General features: G+C 40.6%; 1 protein-coding gene across 5 annotated transcripts in view; it reads left to right on the top strand.

Moving 5' to 3' along the window:
* The first annotated feature begins 10,263 nt into the window (after positions 1-10,263).
* Positions 10,264-21,747, top strand: part of TMEM154 (transmembrane protein 154) — a 47,202-nt gene continuing 35,718 nt past the window's right edge. For 2 of the 5 annotated variants that reach the window (XM_060776199.2, XM_060776200.2), the window contains exon 1: positions 10,264-10,456. In XM_060776199.2, coding sequence (XP_060632182.2) covers positions 10,393-10,456 — 64 coding nt within the window. In that variant the 5' untranslated portion in view covers positions 10,264-10,392. The other 3 variants (XM_067468693.1, XM_067468694.1, XM_067468695.1) reach the window with 2 other exon arrangements.

Below are 21,747 nucleotides of genomic sequence, written 5' to 3'. Positions count from 1 at the left end.
AAGCAATGGTATTCCCTGTAGTAACCTATGGATGCGAGAGCTGGACCATAAGGAAGATTGAGGAATGGAAGATAGACGCTTTTGAACTGTGGTGCTGGAGAAAAATTCTGAGAGTGCCTTGAACCGCAAGAAGATCCAACCAGTCTATAGTCCAGGAAATAAAACCCAACTGCTCATTGGAGGGAAGGATATTAGAGGCAAAGATGAAGTACTTTGGTCACACACTGAGAAGACAATTATGCTGGGGAAAATTGAAGGAAAAAGGCAGAGGGGCTGACCAAGGGCAAGATGGATGGATGTATCCTTGAAGTGACTGGCTTGACCTTGAAGGAGCTGGGGGTGGCCACGACAGACAGGGAGCTTTGGCATGGACTGGTCCATGAGGTCATGAAGAGTCGGAAAGCGACTGAATGAATAAACAACAAAATAAATAACAGCAAGTTAGAGACATGCAATATCTAGGTACAGTCATATGAACGAGAGAACACAAGTTTCACTTTACAAATGGGAAAAATCGAAGCAATAAATGAGCCTTCCAAGATAAATTAATAAATTCTGGAGTAGGAATATATATATATAACAAGAGAGAGAAGGTCTCATCATATACAAATTATTTTTCCTTTCCCTCTTTGCAATGCAAGACTCCACCCTTTTCCATAAATGCCAGCTAAATTATCTTAAAGCAGGGATGTTTTACTCATAGCCTCCCAGATCTTGTTGGACCACATCCTCCACCTATCCTAGCCCAAAATTAAGCTAATGATGCGAGATTTGGGAGTCTATTCTGCCTTGGTTAGACCACACCTGGAATATTGTGTCCAATTCTGGGCACCACAATTCAAGAGAGATATTGACAAGCTGGAATGTGTCCAGAGAAGGGCGACTAAAATGATCAAGAGTCTGGAGAACAAGCCCTATGAGAAGCAGCTTAAAGAGCTGGGCATGTTTAGCCTGAAGAAGAGAAGGCTAAGAGGAGACATGACAGCCATGTGTAAATATGTGAGAGGAAGTCATAGGGAAGAGGGAGCAAGCTTGTTTTCTTCTGCCCTGGAGACTAGGACACGGAACAATGGCTTCAAACTACAAGTAAGGAGATTCCATCTGAACGTAAGGAAGAACCATTCAGCAGTGGAGCTCTCTGCCCCGGAGTGTGGTGGAGGTTCCTTCTTTGAAAGCTTTTAAACGGAGGCTGAATGGCCATCTGTCAGGGGTGCTTTGAATGCAATTTTCCTGCTTCTTGGCAGGGGTTAGACAGGATGGCCCATGAGGTCTCTTCCAACTCTTATGATTCCGTGATTCTAAAATCAGGAGCACTAAAACTTGCCTGTCCCTTGACAATTTGTGTGAGTTTGCTCCTTGCCACAGTGATATTTTTTAGATCGTGAATTACAGTCACCTATAAAAGAGCTTTAAAACAATAGAGATAGAGGTTCATATACAACTGGAATAGGCAATTTACTTTGGGTGTTAACCTTCAGTTTCGAACACACAGCCACGTGGGAAGGATCTGCTTTTTCTCTGCCTGCTTTCAAACCTTCTGTCTCCAAATGGGTCTGATCACCGTTATTTCTGCTTGCTATTGTGTCCCTGAACCCTCATTCTGGAACACCTTGACGCATCTGCCTTTGCTTCTGCCTCTAGATATAATCTCCACTACTGCTGTTGCTCCAGACACTGCCTCACCCTGACTCTGGTTACAGTCTTGCAGGAACTTGTACCTTCAGCAATCTGTCTGCTTGGCAGTGACATGTGAAAGATGAGCTGAAATGCACACATGTTTGGAATTGGAATTTCAGGGCCAAGGGCAGAAGGGCTGATGTTGCTGTGAACATGATACTTCTTTTCACTTCTTGCTGCATTCCTATCAGAGATGCACCTAACTAAATAATTTTTGCCCCTGGTGTTATGGGGATCCTCTTGAAATGGTCACAGGCAATTATCCAGTTGCAAAACATACAATTCTCGCCTCACCCTGCCCTTACTCATGGTTTGTAGATCCAGCTCATGTTGTGTCACAGCAAAAAAAAAAATGAACAGAAACAGCACTAACAATGTGTGTGTGTGTGTACGTACACATACACAATTTGAACCTATGCCATTTTTCATTTAGAGCCTTTAAAGAATAAAATAGGAGTTTCCTTCTATTACTGTTATTGAAATGCTGGGACCCCAAAGAGAACCCAAAAACCTGTGACTATGGAAAGCTCTCAATACCAAGTCCAAGGCAGTCTTTCAACCAGAATCCTAATTTGGGCTAACTTCCACAGATGAATTTTTAGTCTGGACATACAAGCTTTCATAACACTCACCGGGAAGAGTGGGGCGGGGGGACACAGAAAAATCCTATCAGCCTTCAGGCTGTTAGCATAATCCTCTAATAATACCTCCACCTTCCTAAGAATAGAGACAAACCCAAGTTCTTGGAAGTTGCCTCTGTCCTTCTCCTGGGAACCCATTCAAGCTGGCTAACACCCATTGCCACCCTTTGTTTCACCAGCATTGATCATTGTCCTCATCCAGGCTAGGAAAACTACTAGGAAAACAGGCGGAACAAGCAACAGCCACAAAACTTCAAATTAAGCAATGACAATTTATTCAAATTCCCCTCAAACTTGCAACAACAATGACAGACAACAAACCAGCAAGCGAATCCTAGCCAGCTACAATCCGAAGCCAAAGCAGCAAAGCCCTTTGTTCCAAACTGCTGTCAAAGTGCTATAAATATTTCTATATGTTTGCATTGAGTGATGTAAGTTTTTAGAGTGCAGACTCTGCTAACTTGGCCAAGGTGAATAAATGCTTCTGTACCATTTGTCTTCAAACCACTCATGTCTTATTTGGTCTCTGGAGCTTAACACACCAGGCCACATGGTTCTTGCAGAGCTGAAATCACTTAACCTTACTATGAGGCCAAATATACTTTCTTGGGAATAAGCATCATTTTGTTTCGGAAAATAATAACATTTACAGATGCATACCATCTCTCTTTAAATATAACCAAGGTGAAACAACCAGCATGAGAGTTTTTTAAGCCATTAAAAACAACAGAACATCAATAAAACCATGCAAAATAATCTAAAATTCCACTTTAAAAAGTTTAATATCTTTTCCCTATAAGCAATGGAAATGCAGACTAAACAGGATAGTTTTGAAGGGAATACTTTTCAGTGTGAAAACACTTTTTTCTTTTTCTTTTCCCCACCGCATGTCCATCAAACTCTACAGTTTCTCTAAACTGTTGTACTTGGGTAGGTTTGTAATGGGTTAGGCCAGACATGGGCAAACAGTAGGCTGTTAGGAGTTGTGGGAGTTGATGTCCAAAACACCTGGAGGACCGAAGTTTGCCCATGCCTGGGGTAGGCTGTCCTTAAGACAAGGAATATGTATCTATGGTTCAGAGTTAAGCTTCATCCAGTAGCATTGCAGACCCAATGAATTCTTTGTCCCATCCACAGCAACTAGTAAAAGTATACAGGGAGGACACAACTCCTATGTTGCGTCAGCTCCACTGGTTCCCAGTTTGGTACTAAGCACAATTGAAAGTGCTGGCTTTGGCCTACAAAGCCCTAAATGGCACAGCCCAGTTTATCTGTTTGTATGCAACTCTCTCTATGAACCACCACGAAGACTAAGATCTTCTGGGAAGGCCCTGCTCTCAGTCCCGCCAGCATCACAGGCGCAATTGATGGGGATGAGAGAGATGACCTTCTCAGTGATTGCCCCCTTGGTTATGGAACTCCTGCCCTGATGAGATTAGATGAGCCCCCTTCCTCCTGTCCTTCTGAAAGGTGGTAAAAACTTGGCTGTGGGGTCAAGCCTTTGGAACAGTGCAATAAGACAATAGGATCCTGTATGGTTGATTTGAGATGGTTTTAAACAAGTGTTTTTAAATTGATTTTAGTGTTTATATACCGGTATATATATTTATAGTTTTATTTTATGTTCCAGTATTGAATTATTACCACATATATAGGAGCCCCTGGTGGCACAGTGGGTTAAACCCCTGTGCCGGCAGAACTGAACACCTACAGGTCGCAGATTCAAATCCGGGGAGAGGTGGATGAGCTCCCTCTATCAGCTCCAGCTCCTCATGTGGGGACAGGAGAGAAACCTCCCACAAGGATGATAAAAAAAACATCAAATCATCCTGGCGTCCCCTGAGCAACGTCCTTGCAGAAGGCCAATTCTCTCACACCAGAAGCAACTTGCAGTTTCTCAAGTCACTCCTGACACGACAAAACCCACCAAAAAACCATATATATGTTGTGCTCTGCCCTGAGTCTCCTTCGGGGTGAGAAGGGCAGAATATAAATGTTTTAAATAAATAAATAAATAAAAGTAGAAGATCACAGATCCTTCTGGTGACTTACCTAATTGCATCTCAATCAAGGAAGGCATTCCATGTACACTCAGTGGAGTCACTGTAGTAGTAAACCTGCTCCAGAATTTTGGATGAGTTTCAGAGAAGAGATCCAAGATTCTGAAATTATGTTCAGGATACAATTTAGTACCTTGGGCAGCTCCTTTAAAGTCTTGACTAAAACTCGGATTGGATTAATCATTCCACAAAGATGGAAGCCTCCATTCACTACTATATACATAATGCCCGTGTGTTACAGTAAGTCATAGCAGGATCAAGTGTGTGTGTTAAAGAAAAACCTTATCATGTTAATTATTGTGTGCAGCTGGTAATGTAGGTCAGCCAGCATGTTTGGGCCACACCTGGTGGGATATAACTGTATGGATTTTAGAATACAGTTTGGAGAAGCAATATGCTGTAATGCTGTTATGCTCTAACAGTGATGCTCTTTGCTATGTGGAATAGCTATTTACTCAATGTTTATGTTTTGCTCTCTCATTTGAATGAAGATGAAGAAGCTTTATTCCGTGTTACTTACAACAACTATGTAAGTTTGTTGCATTGTTTGATTTTGTATGCAACACTGCAAGTTTATGTTTCATCTCTGCTGATAAGAGTAAAGTCTTTCTGTTCCTTTTTTCTCTTGCCTGTGTGTCTTTTGCATGGGATCTCGCTAAAATCTGCTTCTGCGCAACACCATATACATATTTCTGGACTTTGTAGAATAAATGATGGAGATGGGTTCTGTGTGCAGCGAGAGATTAAGACCTGGTCAACTCCCTGCTTTCTTCATCACTGTCTCTTAGAAAGGATGGGGTTATCAGCTTTAACCAGCATGGCCTGGGAAAATTGTTTTTAGCCAATACTGGCTGCCAGAAAAATGTACTTGGAAAAACATTCAGTGGTGATCAGCAGTGTTCACTACTAAGTAGACATGTTTAGGACTGAGCTGTCTCTTAAATCCTTTCTGTAAGAGTTCCTTTCCCTCTCCTGTTTCTGCCTAGCAAGGCTCTTCATTGCAATATTGTCAACTTAAAGCACCCTGATATACATGGTCACTATTAAACAAACAACAACTGGCTCAATTGTGAGCGTGCAGATTAATACTAGCATTGTAAATCCATTAACAAGCTGGCCAGTAAATGAATCATTGACCTATTTCTCAGAGATAATAGCTGAGAAACTGTAACTGATGACCTATAAAGAGGGAATGTTTTAAGAAAGATTAATCGCAGCAGAAGCCAAGCCAAGAAAGATTAGACACCTCCTGGGTGTCTCCCAATCAGAAAACAAGACTCTCTAGACTGTGCTTTCTTACTCTTTGCCAGCCAACAAATTTTGCTTCAGTCTGAAGATATGTACATTGCGAATTTTGTATTTCATGCTCTGATAACCTAGGATATGCCTGTCATTGTTGGAGCCCAACTCACTGGCATGTTCCTCTTTCTGGACTTAAACAGCTCTTCAGATTGTTTTCAATGTGTGACTATATGGATATATTGAGCACTGTGAACTGATTTTGAGACATAAAGCAATACATGTACACACTATGATAAATCTATTAATCTTAAAGATGTCACATAAGTCTTCATAGGTTACCACAAAACAGCAGGCTGATACATTATAATTGCCATTTTTTTCTGAATGAGAGATATGATTCTATACCATTTTTATTACATTTCCATTGACTTTTCATTGTGTGAGAGATTAAGGGCTATTCAGCAGAATGAAGACTGGAAACTTTCAGTTGAATGTACACCCAGAACGGACCTCATTGGGAAACCCTGGGGCTGTGGGAATAAAATGAGTTCATTGAAGAATAGTAAGATTAAAAGATGTGTAAAGAAAGATCCATCGACTGTTATAGGTAACCAGCTTTATACAGAGGTTATTTTCAAAGGAAAAGTTCTTAAAAGTGCCAGCTATCCTCAAGAAACATCTGATTGGGAAATAGGCTGCGATAGCACAGCAGGCTAAACTGCTAGCTGCAGAAAATCTTGCTGACCAGAAAGTTGGCAGTTTACGCCGTGAGCCGGGGTGAGCTCCCACCATTAGCCCTAGCTCCTGCCTACCTAGCAGTTAAAAACAATAATGTGAGTAGATCAATAGGTACCACTTTGGTGGGGAGGTAAAAGGCGCCCATGCAATTCAATCAGGAAGGTGTCCACAGACAGCAGGCTCTTCAGCATGGAAAATGGAACATGAGCACCTCCCCATGGCTGGAGTTGAGCACAGCCTCTAGATGCTGGAGATGGAAAGGGAGACTTCTTTGCTTCTGTCTTTGTACTGTCTGTCCTTGTTGTTAGTTGTATAATAGCATTGACTGTTTGCCATATATGTACCCTGTAATCCACTCTGAGTCTCCTCGGGGAGATAGAGCGGAATATAAATAAAGTATATTATTATTACTACTACTACTACTACTACTACTACTACTACTACAATGGGCCCCTGGTGGCACAGTGGGCTAAACCACTGGGCTGCTGAACTTGTAACCAAAAGGTTGGCAGTTTGAATCTGGGGAGTGGGGTGAGCTCCTACTGTTAGCCCCAGTTTCTGCCAACCTAGAAGTTCGAAAACATGCAAATGTGAGCCGATCAATAGGTACCACTTCTGTGGGAAGGTTATGGCACTCGATGCAGTCATGCTGGCTACATGACCCTGGAGGTGTCTATGGACAATTCTGGCTCTTCGGCTTAGAAATGGAGATGAGCACCACCCTCAAGAGTCAGCTACGGCTAGACTTAACGTGAGGGGAAACCTTTACCTTTACTATTGTGACAATGTTGAAAGTAAATGAGTCCCTTTATGGAGTAATATGGTCATAAGTTGATTTTACCCTTCCCGGTATTCGCAAGCAAAGCATCTCATGTGAGGATATGCCTAATTCTATGCTGAGAAATGTTTATTTTAAAAATGGTTATGTTACTTGATTGTAAATTTGGGAGAGAGAAATGGGGATTGCTGCTTCCAATATTTGGAATATGATCACTATTTTCACAGATAACAACATTTACATACTGTGGTTCATGATCTGAATTTGTGTTCTTTTTTGTACAATCTTTTTTTAGTGGGGTTGGAAAGGATTATAGCAACATTCCCTAATCACCTTAATTTTTTCTGATAGTTACTTCCTGTAAGAATTACTGCCATCTTCTGTTAGCTATTTCAGAGAAAATGATTTGATATGTCAGAATGTATCTAGCATTTCTGACCATTTGTTTTCATTATTTTTGTTTCCCTTTCCATTCTTTAAGGCAGATCTTACAATGAAAGAAGGTGCAGCAAATTCTGCGAAAAGCTGCTTTCCAATGCAGCCTTGCTAATTCTTTCCCTCCTTGTTTAATTTAAAAATAACAGCAGCAGCAATAAGATGAGCAAGGTGTGAAATCGTCTGAAGCTGGCACGGCTTGTAAATCAATATGTATCACCACACAATTGCTCACACCTTTTCCCCTGGATATTACACTGCCCTAAAGGATCACTTGTCATCATTACATTTAACCATATGGTGACAAGTCTCTGAGAAGTGATTAGGATAGGCTAAAAATGACCCTACCTTTTGGCATTTTGTGAAACATCTGAAACCCTAGAAATTACATGCTTTCGTGGGCAATGGTGTAAGCTTGTTTTGGCAAACCTGTGCTGTATAATATTAAGATGGAAAGCTGCCTTGGAAACAGAGAAGCATTGAAATTTATACTGAATCAGACTACTGGTCCATCTATCCTACATTATAGTGCTATAGTACATTGTCACGGCTCTATCTCTACAGAATCCTGGCATTTGTAGTTTCTTGTAGTACTTAGAAATCTGTGCTAGAGATGCTAGGGTGTGTTCAGGGTTAGAGATCTTGACTTAAGGAGCAAACATGCCAATGGCTTGGAGAAAAAAGACCCTGAGCTTTATTATAGAAACTCCACTATAAGATAAGGCCCCTTGGTGGTGCAACAGCTTAAACCACTGAGCTGCTGAATTTGCTGACTGGAGAGTGGGGTGAAATTGCGCTGTTAGCGCTAGCTTCTGCCCACCTAGCAGTTCGAAAACATGCAAACATGAACAGATCAATAGGTACCACTTCTGTGGGAAAGTAATGGTGCTCCATGTAGTCATGCTGGCCATATGACTTTGAAGGTATCTACGGACAATGTCGTCTCTTCGGCTTAGAAATGGAGATGAACACCAACCCCCAGAGTTGGACATGACGGGACTTAATGTCAGGGGAAAACCTTGACCTATATTATTATTATTATTATTATTATTATTATTATTATTATTATTAGAAACACAACAAGATTAGTACACAGCAAACAAGATCACTCTGGTGGCTGTTGTATTGGATCACACATCAGACATTTCCCAAGTGTCTAGGACTGTGTAATGTATCCGCGAATAATGAATGCAGATCCAAGCAGGGTGCAGCTAACAGGTGGTGATTTTGTCAGCACTGATTGTGTTTAAGTGCAGGCCAAGGTCTTTAGGCACTGCACCGGTGTGCCAATCACCACTGGTACCCCCTTGACTGGCTTGTGCCAGAGTCTTTGCAGTTCTATCTTTAAATCCTCATATCATGTCAGCTTTTCCAGTTGTTTCTCTTCAATTCTGCTGTCACCTGGGAGTGCAACATTGACGATCCATACTTTATTTATTTTTGTTTATTATTTGAATTTATATGCTGCCACTCCCCTGGGGCTGGGAGCGGCTTACAAGAATGGCTAAAATCTAACAAAATTTAAAAGCAATTTAAAACAATTTAAGAACAGCAATATCAAACATTAAAAGCCTGTCGAAACAGATATGTCTTACATGCCCTGCGGAAAGCTGGTAAGTCCCGCAAGGCACGGACTTCAGGTGGCAGAGTATTCCAGAGTGATGGTGCCACTGCTGTAAAGGCTCTGCGTCTGGTTGCCGTTAGACACAAGGTCTTGACACTGGGGACTTCCAATAGATCTTGGTCCTCAGAATGGAGGGATCTCTGGGGTTGGTAGGGGGTGAGGCGGTCCCTCAGATACATCGGCCCCAGACCATGCAAGGCCTTAAAGGTGAGTACCATCACTTTGAAAGTGATCCGGTGCTCAAGTAGTAACCAATGCAGCTGTAGTAAGATTGGTGTTATGTGGCATCTCATCGGAATTCCCGCAAGAAGCCAAGCAGCTGCATTTTGTACCAACTTGAGCTTCCAGATCACCGACAGAGGAAGGCCAATGTAGAGGGCATTACAGTAGTCCAGTCTTGAGATGACCGTGGCCTTGGATTATTATTATTTACTTACTTATTTATTTACTTTATTTGTATACCGCTCTTCTCAGCCCTTAGGTGAGAAGAGCCTATTATTATTATTATTATTATTATTATTATTGTTGTTGTTATTATTATTTTAATAATAGGATTGACAAGGTAGTCATTGTAAATATCTATGACTTCAGGAGTGGCAGGATTTAATGTATGTAAATTATTTTGTCTTATACGTTTCAGGACAAAAAATGTTTAAAACAACTTAGCTATATCAATGAAGAAGGTGGAAACCCAAGGGGAATACATTCCTTTAAACTGGTGTAGGTGAGGAGCTCTCAGCTTCCTAACACAAATACTCACAGGTAGTTGGGCAGACATGCTTTCTGTTTGTGAATAGGACTTCTGAAATCTCAGTGTCAGTGTAGCATATCTGTAGTGCCACAATGAGAAAGTGTATTTTTCTTTGGGTTAGAGGGAGGTGACTTGTGGTTTTATGATCTGGTTGAGAAAGAGTCAACTCTTGCAAACAGGACAGGGTTGCAAGATGATTTCTCACAAAGAGATCTCCTTGGTGTTTTTTCAGCTGAGTCAGTGTTTTGGGAGCAACCTTTTGCAATCCCTGTTCCTTTGACAGGCTCAAACCAAATTACATCACTTCCTAAAAACAATCAAACGTAGTGCATCTCCTCAAGGCATCTTACACATCTACCACAAAGGCAGGAAACAGGAAATGTACATGTTCTGAAAAGCTAAGGGAGAATGAAAGCAGTGTTTTACCTGGTCACGGAGGAGGTAACATGCAGAAGTATAACTTTGTGTTGTCCTTATTTCTGCTGCTGAATGAAAGATCTTTCTACTGTGGTAAGTAGGAACATGCTCTTTACATTGCTGAGAAAAAATACATATAGAAACACTTTATGCCCGAGGGCTGGAGAACTGTCTTGAAGTGTCACACCCAGAAAAGCTGGTCCTTGCAAAGGCAATTTGTATAGACTTGCACTGCTTCTTTCAGCTTTGCTTCACAACTGTTTGCTAGCTTTTATTTCCATGGATCCATTTTCAACTACCGATCTTGAGATGTGCTAAGATCTGGAAATATGTCACTTTTTTTTTACCGATCCACGGTGAGTCATGGGGTTCCCCTTTAAGCTCCCTTGCCCTAGTATATCATGGGTTTAAAGGCTTTATTCCTACTTCAAGCAAACTCATTTCAACCCGGTAGGTTTCTAAATACAGTAGCGTCTCGCTTATCCTAGCTTTGCTCATCCAACATTCTGTATTATCCAACGCAGTCTGCCTCCTGACTGGATCCACAGCTGTTTCAATACATTGCAATGTTTTGGTGCTAAACTTGTAAATATGGTAATTACTACAGAACGTTACCATGTATTGAACTGTTTTTTCTGTTGATTTGTTGTAAAACTTGATGTTTTGGTGCTTACTTCATAAAATCTTAACATAATTTGACATTTAATAAGCTTTTCCTTAATCCCTCCTTATTATCCAACATTTTCGCTTATCCAACATTCTGCCGGCCCATTTATGCTGGATAAGTGAGAGACTACTGTAGATACAAATAATGTACACACAGTTTGGAAATGTTACTTGCAAACTCTGTAAGTCCCAGAAAGCCCAGCAACCATGTCCACTACTCATACTGTCTGAGGATTCGGAAGTTGTTGGTAGACAAACTTTTATCCGTAATCTCTTAGGAGACATGTTTCAATATTAGCATTTCATGGGCAAACAAAGCAGTAACCTAATTGTCAATGTAATAGCTGGGTATATCAGCTACAATCTGACATAAAATCATAGAAATATCTCACATTTAACCTTGCTGTTTAAGATACTATAGTCCATAAACACAACACAAATCTTGTTTTATACAGAGAGGCACATTGTGTGTTCTATGTTTGAATTTTCCATATTAAGATAATTGGGGAAAACATTGCCTAAACTTTATTTTCATGCATTTAACACTGTCCCTACATATGCATTTTATCTATGAAAATCCAGATAATAGATTTTTATTTTTGGATTTTTCCCCTTCCGTATACATAAAAATGTAATGTATGGCTTAACATAACTCAAAAACTGCTGGACGAATTGCTGCCAAATTTGGCCACAGGACACCTAATAACCCATGATTTTGTCATTTGGGAGTTATAGATGCTGGGATTTATAGTTAACCTACAATCAAAGAGTATTCTGAACTCCACCAACGATGGAATTGAACCAAACTTGGCACACAGAACTCCCACGACCAACAGAAAAAATTGGGAAAGTTTGGCGGGCACTGACTTTGAGTTTTGGAGTTGTAGTTCACCTACATCCAGAGAGCACTGTGGACTCAAATGATGGATCTGGACTAAACTTGGCACGAATATTCCATATGCCCAAATATGAACACAGATGGAGTTTGGGGAAAATAGACCTTAACATTTGGAAATTGTAGTTACTGGGATTTATAGTTCACCTACTATCAAATGGCATTCTGAACCCCACCAACGAACCCCCATAACCAACAGAAAATACAGTACTTAAGGCCATCCAGTCCAACTCCCTTCACCAGGGCAAGAAAACTTACAAAGTCTTCCTGACAAAGAGCCATCCAGCCATAGATATATATGACACAAACACACACACACACAGTATCATGGATTTGAAAGGGACCCCTAAAGAAAGACAATTATATGTTTCATGCTCCAGAGTAGGCAAACCAGACAATCTCCACATCAACACTGACAAAGAAACAGCAAGAAATACTGTTTACCCACAAGCATCAAGAAATTACATATATTAGAAACCACACTTTCCAATTACTTTATTTTCCATATCACCAGACTGGGCCACAGCACCACGTGGCAGGGGGCAGCTAGTTTAATGATAAAATAGTAATCTATCAAAATATCATGTACATATACTGTACTTAAATCTGACAGTGTGCAGCTATTCCTCAATTCAAAATGGAAGTGACATTTAGTTTACTAATATATGCAAACTCTTGTCTACTTGGGTTGTTGTGAGATTTCCAGGCTGTATGGCCATGTTACAGCAGCATTCTCTCCCAATGTTTTGCCTGCATCTATGGCAGGCATCCTCAGAGGTTGTGAGATCTGTTGGAAACTATGAAAATGGGGTTTATATATCTGTGGAATTTCCAGGGTGGGAGAAAGAACTCTTGCCTGTTTTGAGATAGGTGTGAATGTTGCACTTGGCCACCTTGATTAGCATTTAATGGCCTAGCAGTTTTAAGGTCTGGCTTCTTACTGCCTGGGGGAATCCTTTGTTGGGAGGTGATTCGCTGGCCCTGATTGTTTCTTATCTGGAATTCCTCTGTTGTTCATAATTTATTGTTATAATTTTAGAGGTTTTTAAAATACTGGTAGCCAGATTTTGTCCATTTTCATGGTTTCTTCCTTTGTGTTGAAATTGTCCACATGCTTGTGGATTTCAATGGCTTCTATGATTGTAAAATTATGTCCCATAAAGGCATTTTTTTAACCACAGAGTTATAAAAGATTAATATTGTCCCCATCTTTTTCATAAAATGTTTTCATTACTTTACATATCAACACACTTACCTGATGCATTTGTTCTTTATGTTATAGTTGTGTAAAAAAAAGTGCTTGGATAGAAAAAGAAATAAGTGTATGCCTGATTTCTTTTTCTATCCATTTACAGTGGAATTCTATACATGTTTATGCAGAAGCAAGTCTCACTGTATTAATAGGGCTAAAGTGATGGAAGTTATGGTTGAACACACATGAAAAGCTGGATCTTAATAATAAAATAATAATGTATATATGTATTTCTCCTTTCTTTTAATATGGCACCCAAGTTATTCACAAGATGAATCAGAATGAAGACCAGAACAAAATACAGTAGTCTCGCTTATCCAACATAAACAGGCCGGTGGAATGTTGGATAAGGAAAAATATTGGATAATAAGGAGATATTCAGGAAAAGCCTATTAAACATTAAATTGCGTTATGATTTTACAAATTAAGCAACAAAACATCACATTTTACAACAAATTGATAGAAAATGAAGTTCAATACACTGTAACACTATGTAATATGATGTATTTACAAATTTAGCACCAAAACCTTGCAATGGATTAGATCTAGGCGGGAGACAGACTGAGTTGGATAATACAGAATGTTGGATGAGCAATGGTTGGATAAGCAAGAGTGTACTGCTAAAAACATCTTGAATAAGAAGATTTTCCCCTGCAATGTAAGGCCTTTCCCTTCAATGAAAAGTTTGTAATGTTTGCAGCAGATGCATTTCTCCATCCAATCTGAGTTTGTTAGAACATCCTTGGCCAGAGCCTCTTCTACACTGCCATATAAAATCCAGATTATCTGCTTTGAACTGGATTATCTGGCAGTGTAGACTCATATAATCCACTTCAGAGCAGATCATGTTGATTATTTTGCTTTGACAATATGGATTATATGGCAATGTAGAAGGGGCTTCAGTCTAAGGAGTTCACCCCATTTGTCTATTGTGTTGAACTGTGACCTTGGACAAGGAAGGAACTACAGAACTACAGTTTCATCTAAGTATTTGAAAAGCCTACACTGCCCTATATCCCAGGATCTGATTCCAGATTATGTGTTTATCCCAGATTATCTGGCAGTGTAGACTCATATAATCCAGTTCAAAGCAAATAACCTGGAATCAGATCCTGGGAGAGAGGACAGTGTAGATCCAACCTGAGAATTCATGCTTCTAAATACAGGAGAGACCATGATACCTCTTGTGAGAAGAGTTTCCCAAGAATTTCCTTTCACATGTTCATACCAGATGAACCTTGTGACACTGGTGGGGCTGAAAAAGGGGAATCTCAAAACTCAAACAGCCTCATATGTTGTTATGTACTTTCAAGTTGTTCATGACTCATGGCAACCCTAAGGTGACCCTATCATGGGGTTTTCTGTGTGAGATTTTATCAGAGAGAGTTTGCTTTTCCTTTTCCCTGAGACTGAGAGAGTGACTTGCCCAAGTGAGTTTCCATTTCTGAACAGGGATTTGAACCCTGGTCTGCAAAGTCCTAGTCCAGTGGTTCTCAAGCTGTGGGTCCCCAGATGTTTTGGCCTTCAACTCCCAGAAATCCTAACAGCTGGTAAACTGGCTGGGATTTCTGGGAGTTGTATGTCAAAACTCCTGGGGACCCACAGACTAAGATCCACTGTCCTAGTCCAATGGAAAAACCACTATGTTGTCCTTTCTGTTGGATTATTGAAGGCATCTACAAACCTTCATACAACCTGGGTCAAAGCCATCTAGCAGTGGTTCTCAACCTGTGGGTCCCCAGGTGTTTTGGCCTAAACTCCCAGAAATCCCAGCCAGTCTGCCAGCTGTTAGGATTTCTGGGAGTTGAAAACCCGAACATCTGGGAGACCACAGGTTGAGAACCACTGCCATATAGAGTGTGAGAGGTTAGGCCAAACACTTTGAATTGTATCTGGTAATGAATAGGAAACTAATGCAACTATTCTATCAAAGGAGTTATATATATTCTGTAACCAGCTCCGGTCAACAGTCTGTCTGTAACATTTTTTATTTCCTGACATTTTTGAAAACTTTCCAAGGGCAGACCCACATAGATGGCATTATAGTCATTCAAACAGGATGTAATCAGACCTTATGTTGTGTCACTGTAACTAGATCCGACTTCACAAGGAATAGGCTTAGCTCATTCACTACTTTTAACTGTAGGTATAGTTCTCATCACTGAAACCAGGAGTACACTCAAATGGCAAACCTGGTAACCCCACCTAGAACCAGAACAGGCTGAAATTCCTATTACTGAATCTGTATCTTTACATACCAGGAACACCCCCTTTGTTGTTGTTGTTCATTGTTCATTCATTCACGACTCTTCGTGACTTTATGGACCAGTCAATGCCAGAGCTCTCTGTCGGTCGTCACCACCCCCATCTCCTTCAAGGTCAATCCAGTCACTTCAAGGATACCATCCATCCATCTTGCCCTTGGTCGGCCCCTCTTCCTTTTTCCTTCCTTTTTCCCCAGCATCATTGTCTTCTCTAAGCTTTCCTTTCTTCTCATGTTGTGGCCAAAGTACTTTATCTTGGCCTCTACTATTCTTCCCTCCAAGCTTTATTTCTTGAAGTATGGACTGGTTGGATCTTCTCACTGTCCAAGGCACTCTCAGAACTTCCCTCCAGCACCACAGTTCAAAAGCATCTATCGTCCTTCACTCAGCCTTTCCTATGGTCCAGCTCTCACATCCGTAGGTGACTATGGGGAATACCATTGCTTTAACTATGCGGATCTTTGTTGCAAGTGGGATGTCTCTACTCTTCACTATTTTATCAAGATTGACTCCCTTATAGAGCACTATTCTATGCAAATATTGTGGAATAGAGCAGGCAGGCTTCTAATTAGGCTAATAACCAGACTGTAGTTACTGGTCCAGGCAGTGTCTCATCGTAAAATAAGAAGAGACGTATGGATACTCTACTTTGTTCATACGTCCTCAAGTGGTTCTACGTATTGTGATGATTTAATCTAGATTTTTTAAACAGTGTATTTTTATATTTTAATGTACAGGCAGCCTCCAAGGGTCCTTCCACACAACCATATAAACCAAAATATCAAGGCAGAATGACCCACAATATCTGCTTTGAACTGGGTTATCTGAGTCTACACTGCAATATATTCCAGTCCAAAGCAGATAAAGTGGGATTTTATTCAGCTGTGTGGAAGGGGCCCCAGTTACACACAAGATAGGTTCTGGAGGTTTGTTCTTAAGTTAAATGTGTATGTAAGTCAGAACAGTTACATTTTTAAAGTAACTGCTGCCATAGATAGATAGATAGATAGATAGATAGATAGATAGATGCTTTAGATAGATGCTTTAGATAGCATAGGGAAGGGTTCCTGATAAAGCTTCAATGGTGACACCTTTTTCACTTGATAACTCTTTCAGGAGTAAATTTCCCTTCCAGGGGGTAGATTTCTCTCACTTCTTGTTGTCTCACCCTCATTCTTAACTATGGGTTGTTTGTAAGTCTGATGTTTTTAACTTGGAAATTGCCTGTATTGCAGATCAAGCAGATAACTCTAGTTCTTAAATGATCAAAAACTACAAGACTGAAGTTATATAAATAAGTAAAGGAATTGTATGCGCTACTAGTTTGTTTTATACTCATTTAAATTGCTGCTCCTATCTTTGAAAATCCCTAAACTCCCAGGACTTGGGAGACTTGATGTACATCAGCGTTTCTCAACCTGGGGGTCGGGTCTCTGGCTGGGGGGGGGGGGTTGCGAGTGGGTTTCAGAAGGGTGACTATAGACCAGTGGTTCTCAACCTGTGGGTACCCAGGCGTTTTGGCCTACAACTCCCAGAAATCCCAGCTAGTTAACTAGCTGTTAGGATTTCTGGGAGTTGAAGGCTAAAACATCTGGGGACCTACAGGTTGAGAACCACTGCCATAAACCACCAGAAAACATATATTTCTGATGGTGTTAGGAACCCTTTGATAGAGAAGGCTGAAGACCTCTCTGCTTGCCCTTCTCTTTCTTTTTGGAAACAGACAGTGAATTCTCCCACCATAAGCCCTCCTCTGCTATGATTGGCCGGCCTCTCAGCCAAGGGGAAGGCTGTTTCTGAAACTCCAAGCAGGGAGGGGAGAGCACGTGTGCTTGGCGCATGGCAGCATGGTGTGCATGTGCAGGCGAGGGAGAGGATGTGATACTGGAGGGTGGCTCACTCCAGAGAGTGCCTTCAAGGAATGGGTGTTCTGTGTTGGAAGTTTGCCCCAATTCTATCATTGGTGATGTTCACAATCCTCTTTGATTGTAGGTGAACTCTAAACCTCTGCAACAAATCCCAAATGTCAAGGTCTATTTTCCCCAAACTCCACCAGTGTTCACATTTGGGGATATTGAGTATTTGTGCTAAGTTTGGTTCAGATCTATCATTGTTTCTCTGGATGTAGGTGAATTTACAACTCCAAAACTCAAGTTCAATGCCCACCAAACCCTTCCAGTATTTTCTCTTGATCATGGAGTTCTGTGTGCTAAATTTGGCTCAATTCCATCGTTGATGGAGTTCAGAATGCTCTTAGATTGTAGGTGAACTATAAATTCCAGCAACTACAACTCCCAAATAACAAAATCAAACATCCCCCTTCCCAACTCCACCAGTATTGGGTGTATCAGGTAATTATGCCAAATTGGTCCAGTGAATGATAATACATCCTGCATATCATTTACATTACAATTCATAACAGTAGCAATGAAAATAATTTTATGGTTAGGGGTCACCACAACACAAGAAACCGTATTAGGAAGGTTGTGAAACACTGATGTACATTAATCTACCCAGTAAATCAGGGGTCCCCAAACTAAAGCTCGGGGAGCGGATGCACCCCTCCAAGTTTGTTTATCTGGCCCAACCCTAAACCTTAGACCCTGCCATGGGGAAAATGTTGCCCCACACCTGCCATTTTGCCATGCTTGCTGGGGTGGGTGGGTGATAAGTTTCATACACATAGCACTCTAAAGAAAGTAAGAAATATTCTTTATCATACATTTTGACCCCCCCCCCCCCCCCCCCCCCGTTTATTGGTGGTATTTTCTTCTATTCCCTGGTCTTGTTGTTTTCGTTTGGTATTGTTCACTATGGGTTCTATCACACAAGCATTTACATTTCTAGCACCTGCAAAGCAGCTTGTAACAATGAGATATCACTTGGGGAGGAACAAACCTCTGGAGTTATAAAATGTTATGTATGCGGCCACTGCAATCTTGCAAAAGACATGACGTTGAGCTTCTAAACTTTGAAAACCCTCTGGGGAAGTTCAGCCAAAACAGAAGTTCTAAAGAAAACTGAAAATATAAAAAGAGTTCCTGTTCAGACAAGTTCTAAAGCAAGAAATATGAATATTTAAAGCATATCCACTTTGAAATATACAAAAAATTAGAGTTCATGCATGCTTAGGCTTCTGGAGAAAACACACTAACTTTTTGGATGAAGACAGCTTTGAAAAAATGAAAGTTGTTTCACATTTTGATGTAAATGCTAGAAGTCCTGACAAGCTGATCCCATGGTCTAGTGACTACAATATTGAAAAATGTTCCTGTTGCCAGCATTGCATGCCTGAATGAGTATCAAATTGACTGTGATTACACTATGTAACAAAATTTGAAACATTTTCTGCTCCTGGTTTGAAAGTGTTATTTCCTGTTTAATTGTGCAGTATTTACTTTGAAAGTAGTAGTTATACTCCAAAAACTTCATTTTTGTGGCTGCCACAAATCAGGTTGGTTGAAACTCTATAGATGTTCATTGAAAAACTATAGCAAAATGTGCTGCAAGATGTTCGGCAAAAACAAAGTTTCACACAAAATATTTATTTATTTATTTCAAGCATTCAACTGACAGCCATTAGATGCCAACATAATACATTTAAACCACAGTTAAAATTAGCAATAATTAACAATTATAAACAATTCAATTTAAAAACAGTTCAAAATCATATTTTGAGGTACAACTCATAGAGTTGGAAGAGACTTCATGGGCCATCTAGTCCAACCCCTGGCTAAGAAGCAGGAAAATCCAATTCAAAGCACCCTCGACAGATGGCCCTCCACTTAAAAGCCTCCAAAGAAGGAACCTCCACCACATTCTGGGGCAGAGAGTTCCATTGCTGAACAATTCACAGAGTTAGGAAGTTCTTCCTAATATTCTGATGGAATCTCCTGTAGCTTGAAGCCATTGTTCTGTGTCCTCTTCTCCAGGGAAGCAGAAAACAAGCTCTCTCCCTCCTCCTTTGACTTGAAGAATCCATACATGCCAACAGTGGACAAATTGTATTGGAGAGTTCTCTCTCACATTACACAGTTGTAGCATGTTGACACATCTTAAAGAAAACCAGGGCTTTTTAGTTTGGTGATCCACTAGAGCTCTCTGATTTCTAAAGAGTGTACAAATCCCAAAACTCTATAGGATGGAAACACTGATGGAAACACTGCAGTTAAAATGTCATGCAGTGGTGGCGCAATGAGTTAAATCTTTGTGCCAGCAGGAGTGTGGACCGAAAGGTCAGAGATTCAAATCTGGGGAGCGGGGTGAGCTCCCATCTGTCAGCTCCAGCTTCTTATGTGAGGACATGAGAGAAGCCTCCCACAGGATGATAAAACATCCTGGCATCCCCTGGGCAACGTCCTTGCCTACTGCAAATTCTCTCACACCAAAAGCAACTTGCAGTTTTTCAAGTTTGACATGAAGTTAAAATGATTTCACAGTCCTATAACTGGGTATTGTGAGAGAGATCTTTGATGTATGTCATCTCAGAATGTAATATTTGAAGTGCCGCTGTCAAAGAAGCAGAAGGCAAGATATGGTTTATTTCAATTAAGGTGGCCAAATGACCTCATAAAATAACACCCTGGCTTTCTATGCTGGAGCATGACAGAGTCTGACAAAAGAATCTCAGAACACATTTCCTGTATTAATAATGATTGTACCTCTTAGGGAATGAGATACTTAATGGCTCAGTCAATTTGGGGCTCTTCCAGCTGCTGAGTCAAACGTCTGCAGCTTGTTTTGACCTGCAATATGGAAATCCCGAGAGACATGATATTTTCAGCACGATAGGCAAGTGATAGCCATAAGAAAGCAGATAATAGTGAACAGACATAGCTAGAAACTAAAAATGAGCACAGCTTGAAAATAATTCTTCTTTTGTGGTGGGGAAATAATTGCCCATGCCAGTTTGGGCTTCTAGGAAGTGGCATTTAAAAAGTAACTGCTTAAAGCTCTGGACATTAACTAAATAACGAATGGGTCAGAAAGAGTGACTTTGAATGTTGGCACTTGCAATTGGAATGAAAGGCAGGACTGACACGAAAAGAGCTGTCAGGATGTGGGTATGGATAAAAATATATTAGATGTATGCCTGTGAAACTGCAAATATGCCACTCCTTTTTCCTGTAGCTCTGCACAATGCATGCCTGGGCTTGTTTTATAAGAGCCGCTACACAGTTTGGTTTGAGAGCTTGGGAGCAGCTTTCTGCAGATCTTTGAATTGCTGGCAGCATCTGCCTTAACCTGAACTTGGACATAACATGATACAAGTAATTTGGAATTTTTAATTCTGAAATTATATTGTAATTGGAACTCAACAAAGGCTGGTTTTAGTTCTTTGCAGAATAACTACAATCTCTTTTACACATTAGAGCAGCAATCATCCATCACATTTGTGATTTTGACCTTCATGGATTTGATTATTCATGGATTTCATCAAAATGTTCTCTCTATGCATAAGTGCAACCTCAGGTATGAGTGTGCATGAGGGTTAATCTTTCTAAGTCCTGGGGTCTTCTGTATATGCATTAAAGTAATAATTACAAGAACAACAACAACACTTTATTTATATTATGTTCTATCTCCCTGTGTACGTTGTAATCCAGAGCAGATTACAATATACACAGATAAGCAAATTTTTAATGTATTTCAATACAGTGACGTGTATTTAATGCAATGACATGAAAATACACATAACAAAGGTAAAGGCTTCCCCTTCATCTCTAGCTTTCTGGAGGTGGTGCTCAACTCTGGCCATGGAGAGGTGCTTTTGATCCATTTCCAAGCTAAGGAGCCTCCTTTCCGTACCTGATCGTGTTTGTCAGTATGACTGCCTTTATTGCCTTCCTGCCAAAGCAGCATCTATTGCTTTACTCACATTTGCATGTTTTCAAACTGCTAAGTTGGCAGGAACTAGAGCTAACAGCAGGAGCTTACCCCGACCCATGGCTTCAAACTGCCAACCTTTAGGTCAGCAGATCCAGCAATTCAATGGTTTAACCTGTTGCACCACCATGGTACAGTGTTTTGGGTTTTTTAAATCTTTAGAGCTGTGATTCTCAACCTGTGGGTCCCCAGATGTTTTGGATTTCAGCTCCCAGAAATCCAAGCAGCTGGTAAACTGGCAGGGATTTATGAGAGTTGTAGGCCAAAACATCTGGGGACACACAGCCAGGTTGAGAACCACTACTTTAGAGTTACAGTACAACAGTAGTAAATTGTATTTGTTCTCCACTCCCACATGCCCACTCTGTGAGATCAAAGGCACTGGATGAAACTGTTTTGGGGGTGAGTATTGGGGGTAATT

The sequence above is a fragment of the Anolis sagrei genome, chromosome 5 (assembly GCF_037176765.1).
Source record: "Anolis sagrei isolate rAnoSag1 chromosome 5, rAnoSag1.mat, whole genome shotgun sequence".
NCBI lineage: Eukaryota > Metazoa > Chordata > Lepidosauria > Squamata > Dactyloidae > Anolis > Anolis sagrei.
The sequence above is the reverse complement of the archived record's forward strand: the minus strand, read 5'-3'. Positions and strand labels throughout refer to the sequence as shown.